The 19,088-nt window shown below is 51.6% G+C and overlaps 2 protein-coding genes across 3 annotated transcripts in view; both read right to left on the reverse strand.

Moving 5' to 3' along the window:
* LOC119856526 (zinc finger protein 572-like) overlaps window positions 1-19,088 on the reverse strand; it is a 568,866-nt gene that overhangs the window by 518,492 nt on the left and 31,286 nt on the right. The window lies entirely within an intron of this gene.
* LOC119856571 (zinc finger protein 2 homolog) lies at window positions 6,818-18,042 on the reverse strand. Its single transcript, XM_043517346.1, has 3 exons — window positions 17,688-18,042; window positions 16,517-17,332; window positions 6,818-8,467 (listed from the first exon to the last, which is right to left on the reverse strand). Exons 1-3 carry the CDS (start codon window positions 18,013-18,015, stop codon window positions 7,602-7,604), a joined length of 2,010 nt encoding a protein of 669 aa, XP_043373281.1. The 5' UTR covers window positions 18,016-18,042; the 3' UTR covers window positions 6,818-7,601.

Consider the following 19,088-nt stretch of genomic DNA (forward strand, 5'->3'; position numbering starts at 1 on the left):
ACTTTAGGCACCTAAATCCAACATTTAGATCCTCAAAATCCCTTCTTAGCTGCTGTCTAATCCTGTGAGCACTGACAGCCTCTAGGTGTGTGAATTTCCATTGATAAAGTCTCTTTAGCACCTAAAGATTTGCCAGTGAGAAACCACACTGCCACCTAAAGTCCTTGCTCCAGGGGCCTGTCTCACACCTAAACCCCATCTAGGTGTTCCCCCCCATTGGGCCTGAGCCAGGCCATGATCTCAGACATCCTATACAAATCACCATTTCGAAGCTTTAGCCCTGTGGTTAAAGCCCAAGGTGTAGAAAGCCCAGGTTCAAATCTCTGCCTGATGGGAAGTGAACCTATATCTGCAGTTGTCTGGGAGCAGGACTTTCTCAGGCTCTCCTATTGCAGCTGTTCCATGGAGCACAAATAGGCTGTGGATTGCAGGGTGGTGCCATGGGGTGGCCGCCTGCGAGTCTTTCTCACCATAGGTACAGGTCATCTTCATCACCACCGGGCTTTATTGTACTGTTTATTGGGACACTAGGTAGGGAGGGCTCCGACTTACTACAGAGAATTCTTTCCCAGGTCTCTGGCTGATGGGTCACACCCACACGCTCACAGTCTAACCGATTGCCCTATTTGGGGTCAGGAAGGAATTTTCCTCCCGCTCAGATTGGCAGAGCTGCGGGGGGGAGGGGGGAGGGAGAGGGTTGCCTTCCTCTGCAGCATGGGGCACAGGTCACTCGCAGGCTTAAACTAGTGTAACTGGTGAATTCTCTGTAACTAAAGTCTTTAAACCCTGATTCAAGGACTTCAGTAGCTCAGCCAGCAGTTAGGGGTCTATTACAGCTAGGGTGACCAAATAGAACATGTGAAAAATCAGGACAGGGGGTGGGGGGGTAATAGGAGCCTACAGAAGAAAAAGACCCCAAAATCAGGACACCTGGTCACCCTAATTACAGCAGTGAGTGGGTGAGGTTCTGGGTGGCCTGCAACATGCAGGAAGCCAGACCAGATGATTCCTTTTGACCTTCTCTACGAGGTGCTATTTCCATATTTAGCATTCCCAAGCAGCTTCCCCTCTTTCTTCTCAGGGAAAGGGAGCAGTGCTAGTAGCAGCAAACAGCACAACCCACCCACCCATTTTCAGGGCTTCCTTCCTCTTCATCTGTCTGCTCCCAGCTGCTTTAGTTGCTTCTCCCCCTCCCCACCCTCTAATTAGCCCTTCAGCTTGTGGCTCCGTTTGTTAATTGTTCCTCCATTTAGATCCCAGTTAACCCAGAGGGGTGGGGATTTGAGTGACAGGGCACCGAGGCAGCTCCTTCACTGGAGGTTTTCAACAGGAGGCTGGATGGCCCTCCGTCTTGGATGGGTCAGACACAACAAATCCTGCAGCATGGCTGGAGTTACACTAGATGATGCTGGTGGTCCCTTCTAGCCCGATGATTCTATGTTCCTCTGAACCCATCACAGGCGCCGAAAAGCTAGGCCTTGCAATGCCGAAGCTAAAGCCCCTTGGTGGAGACGGCCCTTTGGACTGCTGCTGATGTCCCTTCACCAGTTGCGAGCTGTTGTTTCCTCGCCCGAGGGATTAAGGCAACAAGTGCTGCCCCTAAAAGCCAAGGGCAAGGAGGCAAAATCTTCAGCACGGGCCACTCTGTGCTGCAGGCGTTCACTCTCACCCTGCCTTTTGCGTGGCCTCTGGGGCTCCTTTTGGACACGCGAGGGGTATGGGCACTGGACTCCAGCACTGGGTCTGTGCTGGGCGCTGGGGACAGGCATGCTCAATTCAGGGCGCATGCGCACACCTGCTGGGATGAATGGAGCAGTACACACCTCTCCAAAAAGAAAAGGAGTACTTGTGGCACCTTAGAGACTAACACATTTATTTGAGCATAAGCTTTCGTGAGCTACAGCTCACTTCATTGGATGCATTCAGTGGAAAATACAGTGGGGAGATTTATATACACACACAGAGGACATGAAACAATGGGTTTTATCATACACACTGTAAGGAGTGCATCCGATGAAGTGAGCTGCAACTCACGAAAGCTTATGCTCAAATAAATTTTTTAGTCTCTAAGGTGCCACAAGTACTCCTTTTCTTTTTTGCGAATACAGACTAACACGGCTGCTACTCTGAAAACTGTAAGGAGAGTGATCACTTAAGATGAGCTATTACCAGCAGAAAGGGGGGCGGGGGAAGGAGTGTTGTGAATTACACCTGATAGGTCACGCACAAAAACTGTTACGAATTATACCCAATAGGTCACACGCACAGTTCGAGTCTAGGCTGAGGCACATAAACGAGTTACAACTGGTCAGTCTTTGCAAAGTTTCTGTTTATTACGCTCAAGCGTGGTGCCCCCCTGCTAGTCAGAGGGGGATCCTATGCATTGTCTACACATCATATATATATGAGTAGGTGATGCATGCAGCCCTCGTGCCAGAACCCCTCCACGAATCAGTAGGTTCCATTGCCCTCGTGCACAGGGTTCTTCAGCCAATGAGTAAAAGCCCATTATTATTGCATTTAAACCTAATCTTCACTTGCGATAACATGCTTACACAAAATTTTGCTAACTCCAGGCCTTTTTCATAGCAGTTGCTTATCTCACCAAATGGCGAGTCAAGGCCAGGCCAAAGCAGCCTTCTACAAAGCCACAGAAATGAGAGTTCTCTTAATTCTTTCACAACAGGAGGAAAACCTTTTCTGGTGATAATCAAGGTGGGCCATTTCCAGCAGTTAACAAGAACGTCTGAAGAACAGTGGGGACTAGTCCACACAAGAGATCCACTTCCTGGACACTACAGTGCTAATAAGCTATGGTCATATAAACACCACCCTATACCAGAAACCTACTGACCGCTATTCCTACCTACATGCCTCCAGCTTTCATCCAGATCACACCACACGATCCATTGTCTACAGCCAAGCTCTACGATATAACTGCATTTGCTCCAACCCCTCAGACAGAGACAAACACCTACAAGATCTCTATCATGCATTCTTACAACTACAATACCCACCTGCTGAAGTGAAGAAACAGATTGACAGAGCCAGAAGAGTACTCAGAAGTCACCTACTACAGGACAGACCCAACAAAGAAAATAACAGAACGCCACTAGCCATCACCTTCAGCCCCCAACTAAAACCTCTCCAACGCATCATCAAGGATCTACAACCTATCCTGAAGGACGACCCATCATTCTCACAGATCTTAGGAGACAGACCAGTCCTTGCTTACAGATAGCCCCCCAACCTGAAGCAAATACTCACCAGCAGCCACACAGCACACAACAGAACCACTAACCCAGGAACCTATCCTTGCAACAAAGCCCGTTGCCAACTCTGTCCACATATCTATTCAGGGGACACCATCATAGGGCCTAATCACATCAGCCACGCTATCAAAGGCTCGTTCACCTGCGCATCTACCAATGTGATATTTGCCATCATGTGCCAGCAATGCCCCTCTGCCATGTACATTGGTCAAACTGGACAGTCTCTATGTAAAAGAATAAATGGACACAAATCAGATGTCAAGAATTATAACATTCAAAAACCAGTCGGAGAACACTTCAATCTCTCCGGTCACAGGATTACAGACCTGAGAGTGGCTATCCTTCAACAAAAAAACTTCAAAAACAGATTCCAGTGAGAGACTGCTGAATTGGAATTAATTTGCAAACTGGATACCATTAATTTAGGCTTGAATAGAGACTGGAAGTGGATGGGTCATTACACAAAGTAAAACTATTTCCCCATGTTATTTCTCCCTCCCCCCCATCCCCCACTGTTCCTCAGATGTTCTTGTTAACTGCTGGAAATGGCCCACCTTGATTATCACCACAAAAGGTTTTCCTCCTCCCCCCCCTTCCTGCTGGTAATAGCTCATCTTAAGTGATCACTCTCCTTACTGTGTGTATGATAAAACTCATTGTTTCATGTTCTCTGTGTGTGTATATAAATCTCCCCACAGTATTTTCCACTGAATGCATCCGATGAAGTGAGCTGTAGCTCACGAAAGCTTATGCTCAAATAAATTTGTTAGACTCTAAGGTGCCACAAGTCCTCCTTTTCTTTTTGCGAATACAGACTAACAGGGCTGCTACTCTGACACCTCTCTGAGCTATTGTTGCAGGCTGTAGTCTTCTCCCTGGGGTGTTCTCATTGCTCTTAGATGAATGGGCCACTTCACACCTCTCCGATGCTGCAGAGGACATGTGTATCTGGGGAAGGCATTTGGCATCTCCACTCCCCTGCCCCCAGCTGGGCTGTGCCCCACATAGCCCCACCAGCTCCCCTCCAATCTTACCAAGGCATGGGGCAGCACGGAGGAGGGGGAAGGCAGCAGTTGAATGGTGAAGTGTGCCCACGATGCCCCTTTGCACACAAAGATTCTCCTAATCCCACCCCCTTACTGCTACCAGCACTTCCTCAATAACAAACAAGGGAAATCCCCTGCCAGAAAATTAATGCAGCGTTACCCTTGCCTGCAGCTGACTAAAATGCAAACTCTGAAAGGCAAATGACAGGTTTCAGAGTAGCAGCCGTGTTAGTCTGTATTCGCAAAAAGAAAAGGAGTACTTGTGGCACCTTAGAGACTAACAAATTTATTAGAGCATAAGCTTTCGTGAGCTACAGCTCACTTAGCTCACGAAAGCTTATGCTCTAATAAATTTGTTAGTCTCTAAGGTGCCACAAGTACTCCTTTTCTTTTTTCTGAAAGGCAAAGAATAGCTTTCTGGGAAGCAATTTTTAATTGACCTGCCAGGGACCCAGAGGCCTGGATGCATTTTTAAAATGTTGGTATAAATAATAGAGCCCTCGGTTACAGGCCCTTCCCCAACCTGCGTGGCCTAAAGCAGCCTCAACAAACAGCAAAGTTTCATGGATGGTTGAGGCCATTAGCTCATTTAATCAGACTTCCCCTAGATCACAGGCCAAAAGCCTTTAGTTAGACCAAAGCATTTCAGCCCTGTTGTGAGCAATGGGCAGAGAACACAAGAAACCAGTGAGCCGCCAATGCCTGAGGGTCCCAGCACTGGCAGGGAATTGATTGGGTGAGCCCAAACTCAGAGAGAAGTTATCAATGGTTTGCTGTCAAACTGGGAGGGGCCATCTAGTGCCGTCCTGTAGGAGTCAGTCCTAAATCCAGTACTAGTCAAGATTTTCATGAATGACTTGGATAATGGAGAGTACAATTATAAAATTTGCAGACGACACCAAGCTGGGAGGGGTTGCAAGCTCTTTGGAGGACAGGATCAGAATTCAGAATGACCGTGACAAATTGAAGAATTGGGCAGAAATCAACAAGATGAAATTCAGTACAGAGAAGTGCAAAGTTCTTCATTTAGGAGGGAAAAATCAAAAGCACAACTACAAAATGGGGAACAACTGGCTAGGTGGCAGTGCTGCTGAAAAGGATGGGAGGGTTACAGTGGGTCAGAAATCGACTATGAGTCAACAATGTGATGCCTCTCCAAAAAAGGCTAGTATCATTCTGGGGTGTATTACCAGGAATGCTGTATGTAAGGCATGGAAGGTCATTGTCCTGCTCTACTCAGCACTGATGAGATCTCAGCTGGATCTCAACTGTGTGCAGCTCTGGGCACCGCACTTTAGTAAAGATGTGGCCAAACTGGAGAGAGTCCAGAGGAGAGGAACAAAAATGATAAAACGTTTAGAGAACCTGACCTAGGAGGAAAAGTTAAAAAAAACAAAACAAACAAAAACAGGCATGTTACTCTTGGGAAAAGAAGACAGAGGGGGGAACCTGGTAACAGTCTTCAAATATGTTAAGGGCTGTGGGAAGGAGGACAGTGATCAATTGTTTTTCATGTCCACTGAAGGTAGGACACAAAGTAATAGGCTCAATCTGCAGCCAGGGAGATGTAGGTTAGTGATAAAGAAAAACTTCCTAACTCTCAGGGTAATGAAGTTCTAGAACAGGTTTGCCCCAGGAGGTTGTGGAATCCCTGTCACTGGAGGTTTTCAAGAGTAGGTTACACAGACACCTGTCAGGGATGCATAATGACAGGTTTCAGAGTAGCAGCCGTGTTAGTCTGTATTCGCAAAAAGAAAAGGAGTACCCGTGGCACCTTAGAGACTAACAAATTTATTAGAGCATAAGCTTTCGTGAGAATGCATCCGATGAAGTGAGCTGTAGCTCACGAAAGCTTATGCTCTAATAAATTTGTTAGTCTCTAAGGTGCCACGGGTACTCCTTTTCTGTCAGGGATGGTGTCTGTGTAACCTACTCTTGAAAACCTCCAATGACAGGGATTCCACAACCTCCTGGGGCAAACCTGTTCTAGAACTTCACTACCCTGAAAGTCCCGCATCAGCACAGGGGGCTGGTCTTGATGACCTCTTGAGGTCCCTTTCAGCCCTACAACTCTATAATTCTATGCCCAGATGTTCAACAGCTGGCAACCTGCACCCCTTGCTGCATGGGAAGTTGATAACCCCCCTCCCCACGGCCCCAGACAATCTGACCTGGGGGGAAAATTCCTTCCTGACCCCTAATCGGTCATTCCTGAGCATGTGAGCAAGACCCACTGGCCAGGCAGCTAGAAAGAAGATTCTCTGGACCACCCTAGAACATTGGTCCACTCCGTCTCGGGTCCAGTGCTCAGAGGGGGGCCGATCTGTGCTGCTTCAGGCTCATGCTGTTCTCTTCCCAAGGGACTGACTGACTCAGGATTTCTCTGGGTCAAGGTATCGTGTACATACCCTGTAACCTTCTGGCCTGAGCTCTTAGCCAATAGCCAGGGCCTTGCAAGGCTATTCCTCTGTGGACAACACCTCGCTGAGACAAGGCAGGTCTATTCCAGCTGTGATGGCGTTTATTTACAAAGAATGCCCACAGGACCGTTTCCCTATACACCGCAGAAAAGAAACAGCCGGCAGTTTCCCCACAGCACAATCGCCACCTTTGCCCCTCCAGTGGGCTCTGTGACCAAGAAGCTCTGTCTCTGCTCTCTCTCAGGATCATTCTCCCACCTTCTCTTGACTTGCTGACTCCAACCCAAGCTGATCTCCTAGTGCTCGTGTTTGCAACCAGCTCAGCTCTGACCCGCCATGTCTCGTGGCGATCGCTTCCTTTCTCGGCGGCTCTCTCTACTCCATAAGTGGCACTAAGGAGGTCTGCCATTGTCACCTGATAACCTCCGCCAGTGCCTATCAACATTGCACCCCCTGCCAGCACAATTTGTGGGTCGGCTGATTGTTATATGGAGCCCCAGAACACAGATCTGCATCTAAAAACAGAATTATACACTCACGCTCTATTTCAAGGTGCTTGGAAAAATACACGCACACTTCAGATCATTTTGAAAACCTCATCATCAGGACCAGGGGAAGATGGAGTGGAGCTGCTTTTCACATTCTAACAGGTATGACCCAGCTCTAGACCTGTATGACCCATCGATCCCTCCCTGTGTTCCTTCTCTCTCCTGGAACGATCCACCGCTAGCCCCTATAACTCATCCCTAGCTCTCTTCCCCAGTACAAGCCATCCAACAAACAGCCAGAAAGGCCATGCCTAGAGGCAGGAAGATGCAGCCCCTTGCCCAGGAGGGTGCCCATGGGCCAAGACGGTTGCAGCCCTAGCCCACGGCGTGGCTGGCACGGTGCCGCCGCAGGCTGCCGTTGGTGGTATAGCTGCGCCCACAGTCGTGGCACTGGTAGGGCCGCTCCCCGGTGTGGGTGCGGTAGTGCAGGTAGAGCTCCGAGCTGCAGGGGAAGGCGTCCCCGCAGTGACTGCAGCGGTAGGGCCGCTCTCCAGTGTGGGTGGCCCGGTGGTGGGTGAGGTGGGAGCTCTGCCGGAAGCGGCGCCCGCAGTCGGGGCAGGGGTAGGGCCGCTCTCCGGTATGGATCCGCTGGTGCGTCTTGAGCAGGAAGCTGCGGGAGAATCCTTTCCCACAGTCGGGGCAGCGATGGGGTTTGCCGCCCACGTGGCTGCGCCGGTGATGCAGGAACCGTGTGTGGAGCTGGAAGCCCTCCCCACACTGGGGGCACCGGTAGGGGGGCTCCCCACCTGGATCCCCGTGGGTCCTCTGGTGAGCGGTGCAGTGGGAGCGGATGGCAAAGCTCTTCCCGCAGTCAGGGCACTTGTAGGGTCTCTCCCCGGTGTGGGTGCGCTGGTGGGTGACCAGAGCCGAGCGCTGGCTGAACCCCCTTCCGCACTGGGCGCAGCTGTAGGGGCGCTCCCCGGTGTGGGTGCGCTGGTGGGTCAGGAGGGAGGCGCTGAGGGCGAAGGCCTTGCCGCAGTCGGGGCACCGGTAGGGTCTCTCGCCCGTGTGGGTGCGCCGGTGCCGGATGAGGCTGGAGTGCTGGGAGAAGCCCCGGCCGCACTGGGCGCAGCTGTAGGGCCGCTCCCCGGTGTGGACGCGCCGGTGGGTGACCAGGTACGAGTACTGGCGGAAGCTCTTCCCGCAGTCGGGGCAGATGGTCAGAGTGTCGCCCATGGGGGCTCCCCGGGCGTGTCCCCCCCCCCGCCCCTGGGGGCTCCCCTCCTGCGTCCTGGCGGCTGCCGGAATCCAGCCGGGCCCCTTCCCTGCGCCCGGCAAAGAGGGGGAGACCCCGAGGGGCAGCAGCGAACCCCTGTCCCGCGGAGGAGAGCAGGGGCCGGGGCTGCCCCGAAGCCCCGGCGGGCTGGGTGGGGGACCCTGCCGGGCTCAGCTGCACAGACCCCCCGGAGCTGGCTGGGGGGGGTGTCTCTCCGGTCCCAGTTCGGCCCCGATCCCGCCCCCCCCCGGCCCTGCGGCCGCTTCCTCCGGGCAGCGATTTCCTGCCTCGCCTGCGGCGAGTGTCTCTCGCTGCGCTGCGCTGCGCCGCGCCGCCCCCGGGCCCCGCGCCCCGCCCGGCCGCAGCTGCAGCCGGGGACGGGCCCTGCGCCCAGGCGGGCCGGGCTGGGGCAGGAAGGTCCCGGCGCTATCACAGCCCGGCCCCATGTGCTCTGGGGCGGGGCAATCCCTCGGCTTAACCCTTCCCTTGCCAGCACGCTGCCCCCCCCCGGCCTGGTCGCCTTCCCCGCTGGGTCAGGCGGGGTTGAGGCCCCCCCCCCCGCTGCAAATAACTTGGGGATCCCCGGTGCTCCCCGCGCAGGGTGCAATGTTACAAACCGCTGCCGTCACCTGCGGGGTTTTTTTGTGCTACCCTGGTGCAGTTTGCTGCCTCCACCTCTCCCCATCATCTGGTCCAGGGGTAGCAAGGGGGGGGGTCAGGGCGGGGTAGACTAGGCACAATTTTGCTACCCCCCCCCCCAATCTCCTGGGAGCCCTTTGTGATGGTTAGAGGTGCTGCCCTACCCCTAGGAAATCTCCGTTTTAAATGTGGACACCCATAAAGAAAAGCAGTAGTCTCTAAGGTGCCACAAGTCCTCCTTTTCTTTTTGCGGATACAGACTAACACAGCTGCTACTCTGAAACCCCTAAAGAAAGGTTAGATCATAGAGTATCAGGGTTGGAAGGGACCTCAGGAGGTCATCTAGTCCAACCCCCTGCTCAAAGCAGGCACAATCCCCAATTTTTGCCCCGATCCCTAAATGGCCCCCTCAAGGATTGAACTCACAACCCTGGGTTTCGCAGGCCAATGCTCAAACCACTGAGGTATCCCTCCGTATTTGTCTAATTTGCAAAAGCCTTCTACAGCGCTCCAGGGCCGGGCTAGTGCCTCTAAAACCCCACAGTGAATAGTGGAAGGGGCTGCGATATTTCTGTATTTGTTTCTTCCCTTTGGAAATTGGAAAGTTTCTATAGTAAACAAACATTAATGTACACAGAACACTGCAACTAGCCTAACGCATAGGGAACAATACATGCAATACTTATGAATACCTTTTAAACACAGGTTTCAGAGTAGCAGCCGTGTTAGTCTGTATTCGCAAAAAGAAAAGGAGTACTTGTGGCACCTTAGAGACTAAAATTTATTGGAGCATAAGCTTTCGTGAGCTACAGCTCCGATGAAGTGAGCTGTAGCTCACGAAAGCTTATGCTCTAATAAATTTGTTAGTCTCTAAGGTGCCACAAGTACTCCTTTTCTTTTAAACACAAGCTCCTAGACCAGGGTGGCCAACCTGCGGCTCCAGAGACATAGAATATCAGTGTAGGAAGGGACCTCAGGAGTCCAAGCACCTGCTCAAAGCAGGGCCAATCGCCACCCAATCATCCCACCCAAGGCTTTGTCAAGCCTGACCTTAAAAACTTCTAAGGAAGGAGATTCCACCCCCTCCCTAGATAACGCACTCCAGTGTTTCACCACCCTCTTAATGAAAAAGTTTTCCCTAATATCCAACCTAAACCTCCCCCACTGCAACTTGAGACCATTGCTCCTTGTTCTGTCATCTGCTACCACTGAGAACAGTCTAGATCCACCCTCTTTGGAACCCCCTTTCAGGTAGTTGAAAGCAGCTATCAAATCCCCCCTCACTCTTCTCTTCTGCAGACTGAACAATCCCAGTTCTCTCAGCCTCTCCTCATAAGTCGTGTTCCAGTCCCCTAATCATTTTTGTTGCCCTCCGCTGGACTCTTTCCAATTTTTCCACATCCTTCTTGTAGTGTGGGGCCCAAAACTGGACAGTTCTCCAGCTGAGGCCTCACCAACGTCAAATAGAGGGGAATGATCACGTCCCTCGATCTGCTGGCAATGCCCCTACTTATAAATCCCAAAATGCTGTTAGCCTTCTTGGCAACAAGGGCACACTGTTGACTCATTCCAGCTTCTCATCCACTGTAACCCCTACACTCAAGAAAGGGCTAAGTATGATTAGTAGTGCTATGATGGCCCTGAAAGCTGTTGTCAAAACTAAGGTCACTTCACTTCTGAACTAGAGTGTCTACACAGGGGTTTAAGGCACTTTATGTGCATTGGTTTCACACCTTTAATGTCACACGGTACTATCTTAATAAGGGAAAGGAATAAGGGAAATTGAGGGGAGACAAACCTCTGTTATTTCCTCAGTTTAAAAATATGTTCTCATTGGTTTTCCATGACACCCACACAAATAGGGGGCTGCAAACATTCAGACGCAAATACCGCTGACGGCAAAGGAGCAGGGTTAGCCACGCAATCAGCACCAGAGCGGTCAAGCTATGAAAAATAATGATTCATTTAACATCTTAGGCATTAGCATAGTCTGTGTCCTCTGTGCTAAGAAAAGATGCGTTTTTGGGGTGCGATATAGCCAACACACATTAGCTATCTCCCTGTGAAGACACAATGGTGACAAGGCCGTTTAGTTTTACCAAATGGCAAACCAGGTGAGGTCAGCACTGTGCCCCGGCCCAATCAATGCAAAGGAGTATCAGGCTAATTCACTTTAAAAAAATCCGGGATTTTGGCAGCACAGAACAGTAAATTTGTCAGAATGAAGAACGTCACTGGAATGCATCACCACAAAATATGCAGCATACATCTTAAAGGCTATGCAATTAAAATAAAAAGAAAAGGAGGACTTGTGGCACCTTAGAGGCTAACACATTTATTTGAGCATAAGCTTTCGTGAGCTACAGCTCACTTCATCGGATGCATTCAGTGGAAAATACGGTGGGGAGATTTATATACACACACAGAGAACATGAAACAAGGGGTTTACATTTTAAAATATGCAATTAGAAGCATATACAATTCAATTAAAAAAATCAATATTTACAAATTGACATATTTACAATGCAACAAAGAAAGTAATAGAAAGAAGGAAGTCTGCACTTCAGTGTTTGCAGGATGGGGGATTACTTACAGAAATAAGGATCTTTAATAAGTTTTCAATTATGACAGGAGGGGAGACTCACATGTTACTGGAGGTCCAAAACAGTATTGAATGTTAAAGGCATGTACAACCGTTTTAGGTAGATGCAGTCTTTGGGAGAGGAAACAGAAAAAGTATGAAGCTAGCGCACTCTAAAAGCTCACAAAGAGACAAAATAAAAGACCCCCAAATGTATGTATTTATTTAAATGTCATAATTTTCAGGTGTAAAACTCATGATTTTTGAATGCTTGTGGTTGTCAATCTATCTCAGGGTTGTATACCTATATTCAGTAAAAATTATCGTAGAAATTTGCTTCTGAAAAGGATTTCATACAAGATAATATAGTGCCTTAAGAGCCAGATTTGTAAAGGTATTTAGGGGACTTGCGGAATTTTCAAAAGCATCTAGTTATTTTCAACCCTTAAAAATCTGGCCTGTGATGAGTATTTGGGATTGAAGTTTGACACACAAGTGAGGCGAAAGAGAGGACAGTGCTGGTTACAGAGGCAAAACAACAGTGGCAATGGGCAATCCCTGTAGGAGGATCAAAGGAAACCAAAGTAGTTTTGACATGAAACCAGGAAATCAGTCAGCTTAAAAAAGTTACATGATCCCAAAGAATAAGCTTGGGTATTAAAAAAAAAAAAAAAAAAAAAAAAAAAAATCAAATCCCCCCAGCTCCCCAATTTAGAATTAAAATCTAATGTTGCAGGAGAAACAGGAAGTGCTATACTCGAAACACAGAAGTGTAATTGCTGAAATGATTAACAATTATTAATATTTTGAATGATTATTGCTATTAAAATATCAATCACATAGCACAATCCAGCTGCACAGTGTTAATGCAGGTAAATGATGAAGTGCTAAGAGCAAGCCAAATAACATTTTTAAAAGTAAATAGTTTCCAGGAGTGAAACTCCATTGCCAGTGGATTCCAAGGAAAGGACAGGCCAGCCCAGGCAACGAGAAGAGCTGCAAAATTGTCTTGTGTTGCACCAAAAGGCTCCAAACCCATGTGCTAAGCATTGTGCAGAAACAGTGAGACCATCCCTAACAGGATGAGCTTATGATCTAAATACAGGGAGGGGAAACTGACTTGGGCAAGGTCACACAGTAGGTCAGTGGCAGAGCCAGGAATACAATTCAGGACCCTGGAGTCCCAAGTCCACCTCCATTGCCCTGTGCACCTGCACAATCTCAGTCGTGCGTGGGACAACAACCCTCCAGGCGCTATGGTAGTACATCTAGTAACAAGTCATAGGGATGTGATCTTTGTTGCCGTGATGATGTATTTGTGCATGAATAGTAAATTGATCCTTAAGCTTACTTCTCATCATGCACACACGTGGAAGAAGGGCTGGGAGCTCAGGCTCTTGGGTTCTAGCCCAGCTCTGGGAGGGGAGTGCGGTCCAGTGGGTTAGAGTAGGGGAGCTGGCAGTCAGCTATGAGTATGTCAGACCCCCACCAGCTCCTGATCTCCAAGGGGCAGCGGTGCTTCACCCAGCGAGATCAGAGTCTGATAATTCTCCTGCAAGACGTCCCTGTAGAGCTGCCTCTGCCCTTCCCCCAGGAGCCCCCACTCCTCCAGGGAGAAACACATGGCCAATCCCTCCCCACAGCACCTGGAACCCCCAGGGACCCTGCAACATTGTCCCAGTCCCCAGCCGGAACTAAGAAGAGTGGGAATAGATGGCTGGGGTCCTGTCCTGTTTTTTGTGAACGCCCCCTTTGCAAAGGCCTCTGGGAAATGGAGTCTGCCTTTGCAAGGCAGCATGGGCAGGGTTGGCTCTCTCTCTTTACTGATCCTTCTGCCTCGCCCACTCTATTCATATTCATCCAGGGGAGTTGTGATCCACCCCACTCTAGCCTGGAAGAGGGTGGCTCCGACCATGGTAATTCCTTGGGTCATTCCATGGTTCTTCTTCTCTGCATCCTTCCCTGGGCTGAATTAAAGCAATCCATGGCCGTAGGTACACCCCACTGGGGGCACACTTCCCATTCCCCTCCCTCTGATATGGCCCCCTCCCTTTCATGGTCTCCCCACACCGCTGTTCCCTGCCTTCCGTGGGGCTGTGTAATGGTCCTCACTCAGGGTCTGGTTGGGGAGCATGGCCTAGTGGTAAGAGACACAATGCCTGACTGCCAAGGGGGTTGAGGGAAGGGGAGCCCAGGTCCTCCCACTCTACCAGGCTCTGACCCAGGGCCCTTTGGGCTACCAGTAGTCTGGCAACCAAAGCTGTCCTCCCTGGGCCTCTTCCTCCCCGCATCCCCCTAGGTCAGCTTAGTTCAAGGCTTTCCCCGGTGGGGAAAGCCAAACCACAATAAATAAGAGGGGGTTACCTATGTCCAAAGGATATCCCTCTTTGGGTGGGTCCTCCTTTCTGGGCAGCTATCAGAGCCTTCAGGCTTCCTACTGCACTCTTCTCAGCTCTAGCTCTGCAATCCAAATGAGCGAATTCCCTGTCTTTTAATTCCTCCAGCTGATGGAGCATTTGCTGCAGATGTGTCAGCGCGCAGCTGGCTGAGCCCAAAATAATCCCTTAACCCCTTGTTGCCCAGTATGGGGTCTGTATACCCCATCACAGGCTGGCTGGGAACTCAGCTCCAATCCAACCCAGCAGCAAAATCTGTGTCTGGGGCTTTCCTCTCTACCTTTGTGTCCTGTCCTGTTACCAGAGTAACAGGTTTCAGAGCTAAGATGCATAGGGCACTTCCCCCCCCCTTCAGAGAGTATTCGGCTCAGGCAGTATTGCTGCATTGATTACAATCAGGGCAGTTCACACCTCTCTCAGCGATTGGCTCAGGCTCTCTACAGACTCAGGCAGCATTGGTTCCATTCGGGAAAGTTCCCACCTCTCAGAGTGATGAGTTCAGGTCACAGCCAAGAGACATTTTGAAACTTTTCTTTGCAACCTTGAGGGTTAGAGACTTTTGTTTTTAATGAAAACGGGGATTCTGATAAAAACATGCAACTCCAGAAACCAGGGCCCTGAGAATGGAACTAAACCCAGCCCCAATTCATTATCCAAACCTCTAAGGCCTCCCAAATAACCACACTCCTCCCCCACACAACCCTTCCTTTCAATATCTCCATAACGACAACACTGACTTCCAAACTGTCACCTGTGAAGGTTGTCTTTATTACATTCAGTCCAGCAGAACACAGAGGTTGTGATCAGTGTCCTTTGTTGGTCCAGGAGTACTGACCGTGGAGGAAGTCTCTACCTCAAAGAGTTTACAGTCTCTTCAACAGATACATAGTTGAAATTCTTCCTGGAGCCTCAGGCTTTGGAGACACGATCTACATTACAATGTGTGGGGATCAGACAGCGAAAGGTGCCTAGATTCACAGATTCCAAGGTCAGAAGGGACCATTGTGATCATCTAGTCCAGTCGTTTTCAAACTTTTTTTCTGGCCACCCAGTTGAAAAAAATTGTTGATGCCCGTGACCCAACAGAGCTGGGGATGAGGGGTTTGGGGTGTTGGAGGGGCTCAGGGTGTAGTAGGGGGCTCTGGGCTGGAGCAGGGGGTTGGGATGCAGGCTTTGGGGTGGTGCCAGGGATGAAGGGTTTGGGGTGCAGGAGGAAGCTCCAGGTTTGGGGGGGGCTCAGGCTAGGTCAGGGGATTGGGGCACGGGCTTACCTTGGGCAGCTCCTGGTTAGCAGTGCAGCGGGAGTGCTAAGGCAGGCTTCCTGCCTGTCCTGGCACCAGGCTGCGCCCTGGAAGTAGCCAGCAGCAGATCTGGCTCCTAGGTGGAGGCGTGCAAGAGGCTCTGCGCAGCTCTCACCTGCAGGCACCGCCTCCCCCCCCGCTCCCATTGGCTGGGAACTGGCCAATGGGAGTGCGGAGCTGGTGTTCAGGGCAGGGGCAGTGCACTGAGCCCCGTGGCCCCCCCCACCCAGGAGCTGGACCCGCTGCTGGCCATTTCCAGGGCACAGCGCGGTGTCGGAACAGATAGGGTCTAGCCTGCCTTAGCTGGGCAGCACCGCCGACAGGACTTTTAACGGCACGGTCAGCGGTGCTGATTAGAGCCGTCATGATCCAATGTCTGACATTTCGCGACCCAGTACTGGGTCACAACAAACAGCTTGAAAGCCACTGATCTAGTCTGACCTCCTGTATAGCACAGGCAAGAGAACTCTCTCCAAATAATTCCTAGAGCAGAGGTTGTAGGAAAGCCTCCACTCCTGATTTAAAAATTGCCAGGGATGGAGAATCCACCATGACCCATGGTAAATTGTTCCACTGGTTAATTACTCTGTTAAAAATGTATGCCTTATTGCCACCTTTTATGCCTAAGAGAATGGGTGGATCGCCATTAAAATTAATAAAGAGGGCATCTGAACCCCGTAGTTATCTCTGAAAACCTCCTCCCCCATGGATCAAAAAGGCACTAGCAGTTTGGCTGGAAATCAAGGGATTGAATCCAAGCAGTTGTTTGAAATAAATGAGATCCCTAAAAATGTTTAACTCGCCTTAGCTGTACCCCTGCACAGGAGAGAGCATGTATGAAGGGAGACACATGTGTGGGTTTTATGGGGCGTTATAAGGGATGAACCTTGGCTAATACACACCCCAGGGCTGGGACATGTATAGGGAGGCATGCATGGCATTCTATGCTGTATGGGTTCTCCGGTGCGTAAGAAGGTGTGAGCTCCGAACAAAGCTCTTCCCGCACTGGGGGCATTTGAAGGGTCTCTCCCCGGTGTGGATCCGCAGGTGGCTGGCCAGGGTGGATCCTTGAGTGAAGCATTTCCCGCAGATGGGACATTTGTATGGTTTCTCCCCTGTATGAACCGTCCGGTGCCGGATCAGCTGGGAGCTCCGGACAAAACCCCTCCCGCAGGAGCACCTGTAGGGCCGCTCACCTGTGTGGGTGCGCTGGTGCTGCAGGAGGTGGCAGCTCTGAGCAAAGCCCTTCCCGCAGTCAGAGCACTTGTAGGGCCGCTCCCCCGTGTGGCTGCGCTGGTGCCGGTGCAGGTTGCGGTTCTCGCTGAAGCCCTTCCCGCAGTCAGGGCATTTATAGGGTCTCTCTCCTGTGTGGGTCCGGCAGTGCAGGGTGAGCTGGGAGCGCCGCAGGAAGCCCTTCCCACAGTCGGGGCATTGGTAGGGGCGCTCCCCCGTGTGGGTGTGCTGGTGGCGGATCAGGTGGGAGCTCAGGCCAAAACTCTTCCCGCACACACCGCAGCTGTAAGGGCGCTCCCCGGTGTGGGTACGCTGGTGCTGGATCAGGGCTGAGCTCTCGACGAAGCCCTTCCCACAGTCAGGGCACTGGTAGGGGCGCTCCCCAGTGTGGGATCTCTGGTGTCGGAGAAGCCGGGAGCTCCAAGGGAAGCTTTTCCCGCACTCGGGGCACGTATTCGCTCTCTCTCTGGCCTGGGTTCTCCGAGACATCATGTCATATTCAGCTTCGACACCAGCTCTGGATTGACTCAGTTTCCCTGCTGGGGGGGCAGAATGGCAATGGAGAGCCTCATCAGTATCTTCCTGCTTGGGGCTCTGGGACGTCCTGGGCAGCTCTGCTCCCACAGTCCCTTCCCGCTGAGGGATCTCCTCAAAGTTCCCACTCGCCATCCCGGCACCTGCTGGGAGAGAAAGAGAGAGAATCCAGCCAGGGCTCGTTCCCTGTGCTGGGGTGAAGGAGGGGCAGCAAAGGGGTTTGTCGCTGAGCAAAAAACCTGATGGGCAGCAAGCGAATCCCCCAAATCCTTCCCTGAGGGGAGAGGAGGGGCCAGGGCTGCCCCAACATCCCAGCTGAGCCCTCCGAGAAAGGCTAGGGGAGGGGAGAGCTCCTGCCGGGGTGGGATCCGGGAGGACTGGGACCTGCTGGGGACGTACTGAGAAGAGACAGAACTGGGGGGCTCCCGGCGGCTTTGCTGGGATCCCAGCTTTTCCCTTCACTCTGGGAGAGTCTCCGAGCCGGTGTGGCTCATCCCTCACCTGTGGGGGCGCCTCTGGGGGTCTCCCGTTCCTGGGAGCCCTGGAGATCCGGGACCCGCGGCTCTTCCCCTGGCTCCATGCGGGGGATCCCGGCCGGGACGGGGACTCCTGCTCTGGGGAAGGAAACAGGTGAGACGGGGCTCGGTGAAATTTCCCCCGAGGTCTCGGTACGGAGAACGCGCCCTGGCTTTAGCCCGGCCCCGCTCTCTGCTGGGGGCACCCGGGCTCCGCACTGTGGGGTGACGGTCCCAGGGCTGCTGGGCCTGGGGGCAGCAGGGCTGATCCCCCAGAAATCTAAGCGGGGAAGAGCCCCGAGCCCCGGGGCCATCAAAGCCCGTCGATCCCCGCGGGGCAGCGCCTCACCCGGCGAGATCGGAGCCTGGTTGTTCTCCTGCGGGACGTCCCCGTAGAGCCGCCTCTGCCCTTCCTCCAGGAGCCGCCACGCCCCGCGGGAGCCCCACCGGCGCCTGGGACCCCCGGGGCAGGGACCCCGCTCCGCACCTGCCGCTCTGGGCAGCACCAGGGCTGGGGCGGGAACTACTTTAGCACAGGACCAGGATGGGGGTGGGGTCTTGGGCTGCTTTTCGTGCGGCCCGCTCGGCAAAGGTCTCTGGGAAATGGAGTCTCCCTTTGCAACGCTGCGGGGTGGGCTGGAGATTTCAGCCCCCCCCTCTTGAATATTCATGAAGGGGCGGGGAGCGGTTACCTTTGTTCGAGAGGTGTCAGAGTAGCAGCCGTGTTAGTCTCTATTCGCAAAAAGAAAAGGAGTACTTGTGGCACCTTAGAGACTAACACATTTATTAGAGCATAAGCTTTCGTGAGCTACAGGATACGATGCATCCGATGAAGTGAGCTGTAGCTCACGAAAGCTTATGCGCAAATAAATTTGTGAGTCTCTAAGGTACCACAAGTCCTCTTTTTCTTTATTTCCAGTAGCGTGTGCTGCTGCAGGACAGGCTGGCTCTACAATAGTTGAGTTCGGGTGTTATTCCAGCAGCCTCTCACCACTTTCTGGAGGAACCCAAGCGAGAGAAAAGAATTGGTTTCAGAGTAGCAGCCGTGTTAGTCTGTAGTCGCAAAAAGAAAAGGAGTACTTGTGGCAGAAGTGAGCTGTAGCTCACGAAAGCTTATGCTCTAATAAATTTGTTAGTCTCTAAGGTGCCACAAGTACTCCTTTTCTTTTTGAGAAAAGAATTGGTGACTGTTAACAACTGATATCTCAGCCAAACTGGAGCAGGCCCTCCAGGACAAAGAAAAGACACTTCTCCAGCCCAAGGGCTTTCCCTCTGCTGAATTTCAGAACCCTGCTACAAATGAGAGAGGTGTTAGAGCTTCTCAAAGAAAGGCTGCAAAAACATTTTATAAATCAAAACATGGACATTTTTGTTATTTTAATGTTTC

The sequence above is a fragment of the Dermochelys coriacea genome, chromosome 6 (assembly GCF_009764565.3).
Source record: "Dermochelys coriacea isolate rDerCor1 chromosome 6, rDerCor1.pri.v4, whole genome shotgun sequence".
Classification (NCBI taxonomy): domain Eukaryota; kingdom Metazoa; phylum Chordata; order Testudines; family Dermochelyidae; genus Dermochelys; species Dermochelys coriacea.

Coding starts and splice junctions, on each gene's coding strand:
- LOC119856571 (XM_043517346.1), bottom strand. CDS start 18,015: ATGGCCCCGGGGCTCGGGGCTCTTCCCCGCTTAGATTTCTGGGGGATC. Junction 17,333..17,687: donor CCCCAGAGGCGCCCCCACAG/GTGAGGGATGAG, acceptor TTTCTCTCCCAG/CAGGTGCCGGGATGGCGAGT. Junction 8,468..16,516: donor AGGGGAGAAACCATACAAAT/GTCCCATCTGCG, acceptor ACGCCCGGGGAG/CCCCCATGGGCGACACTCTG.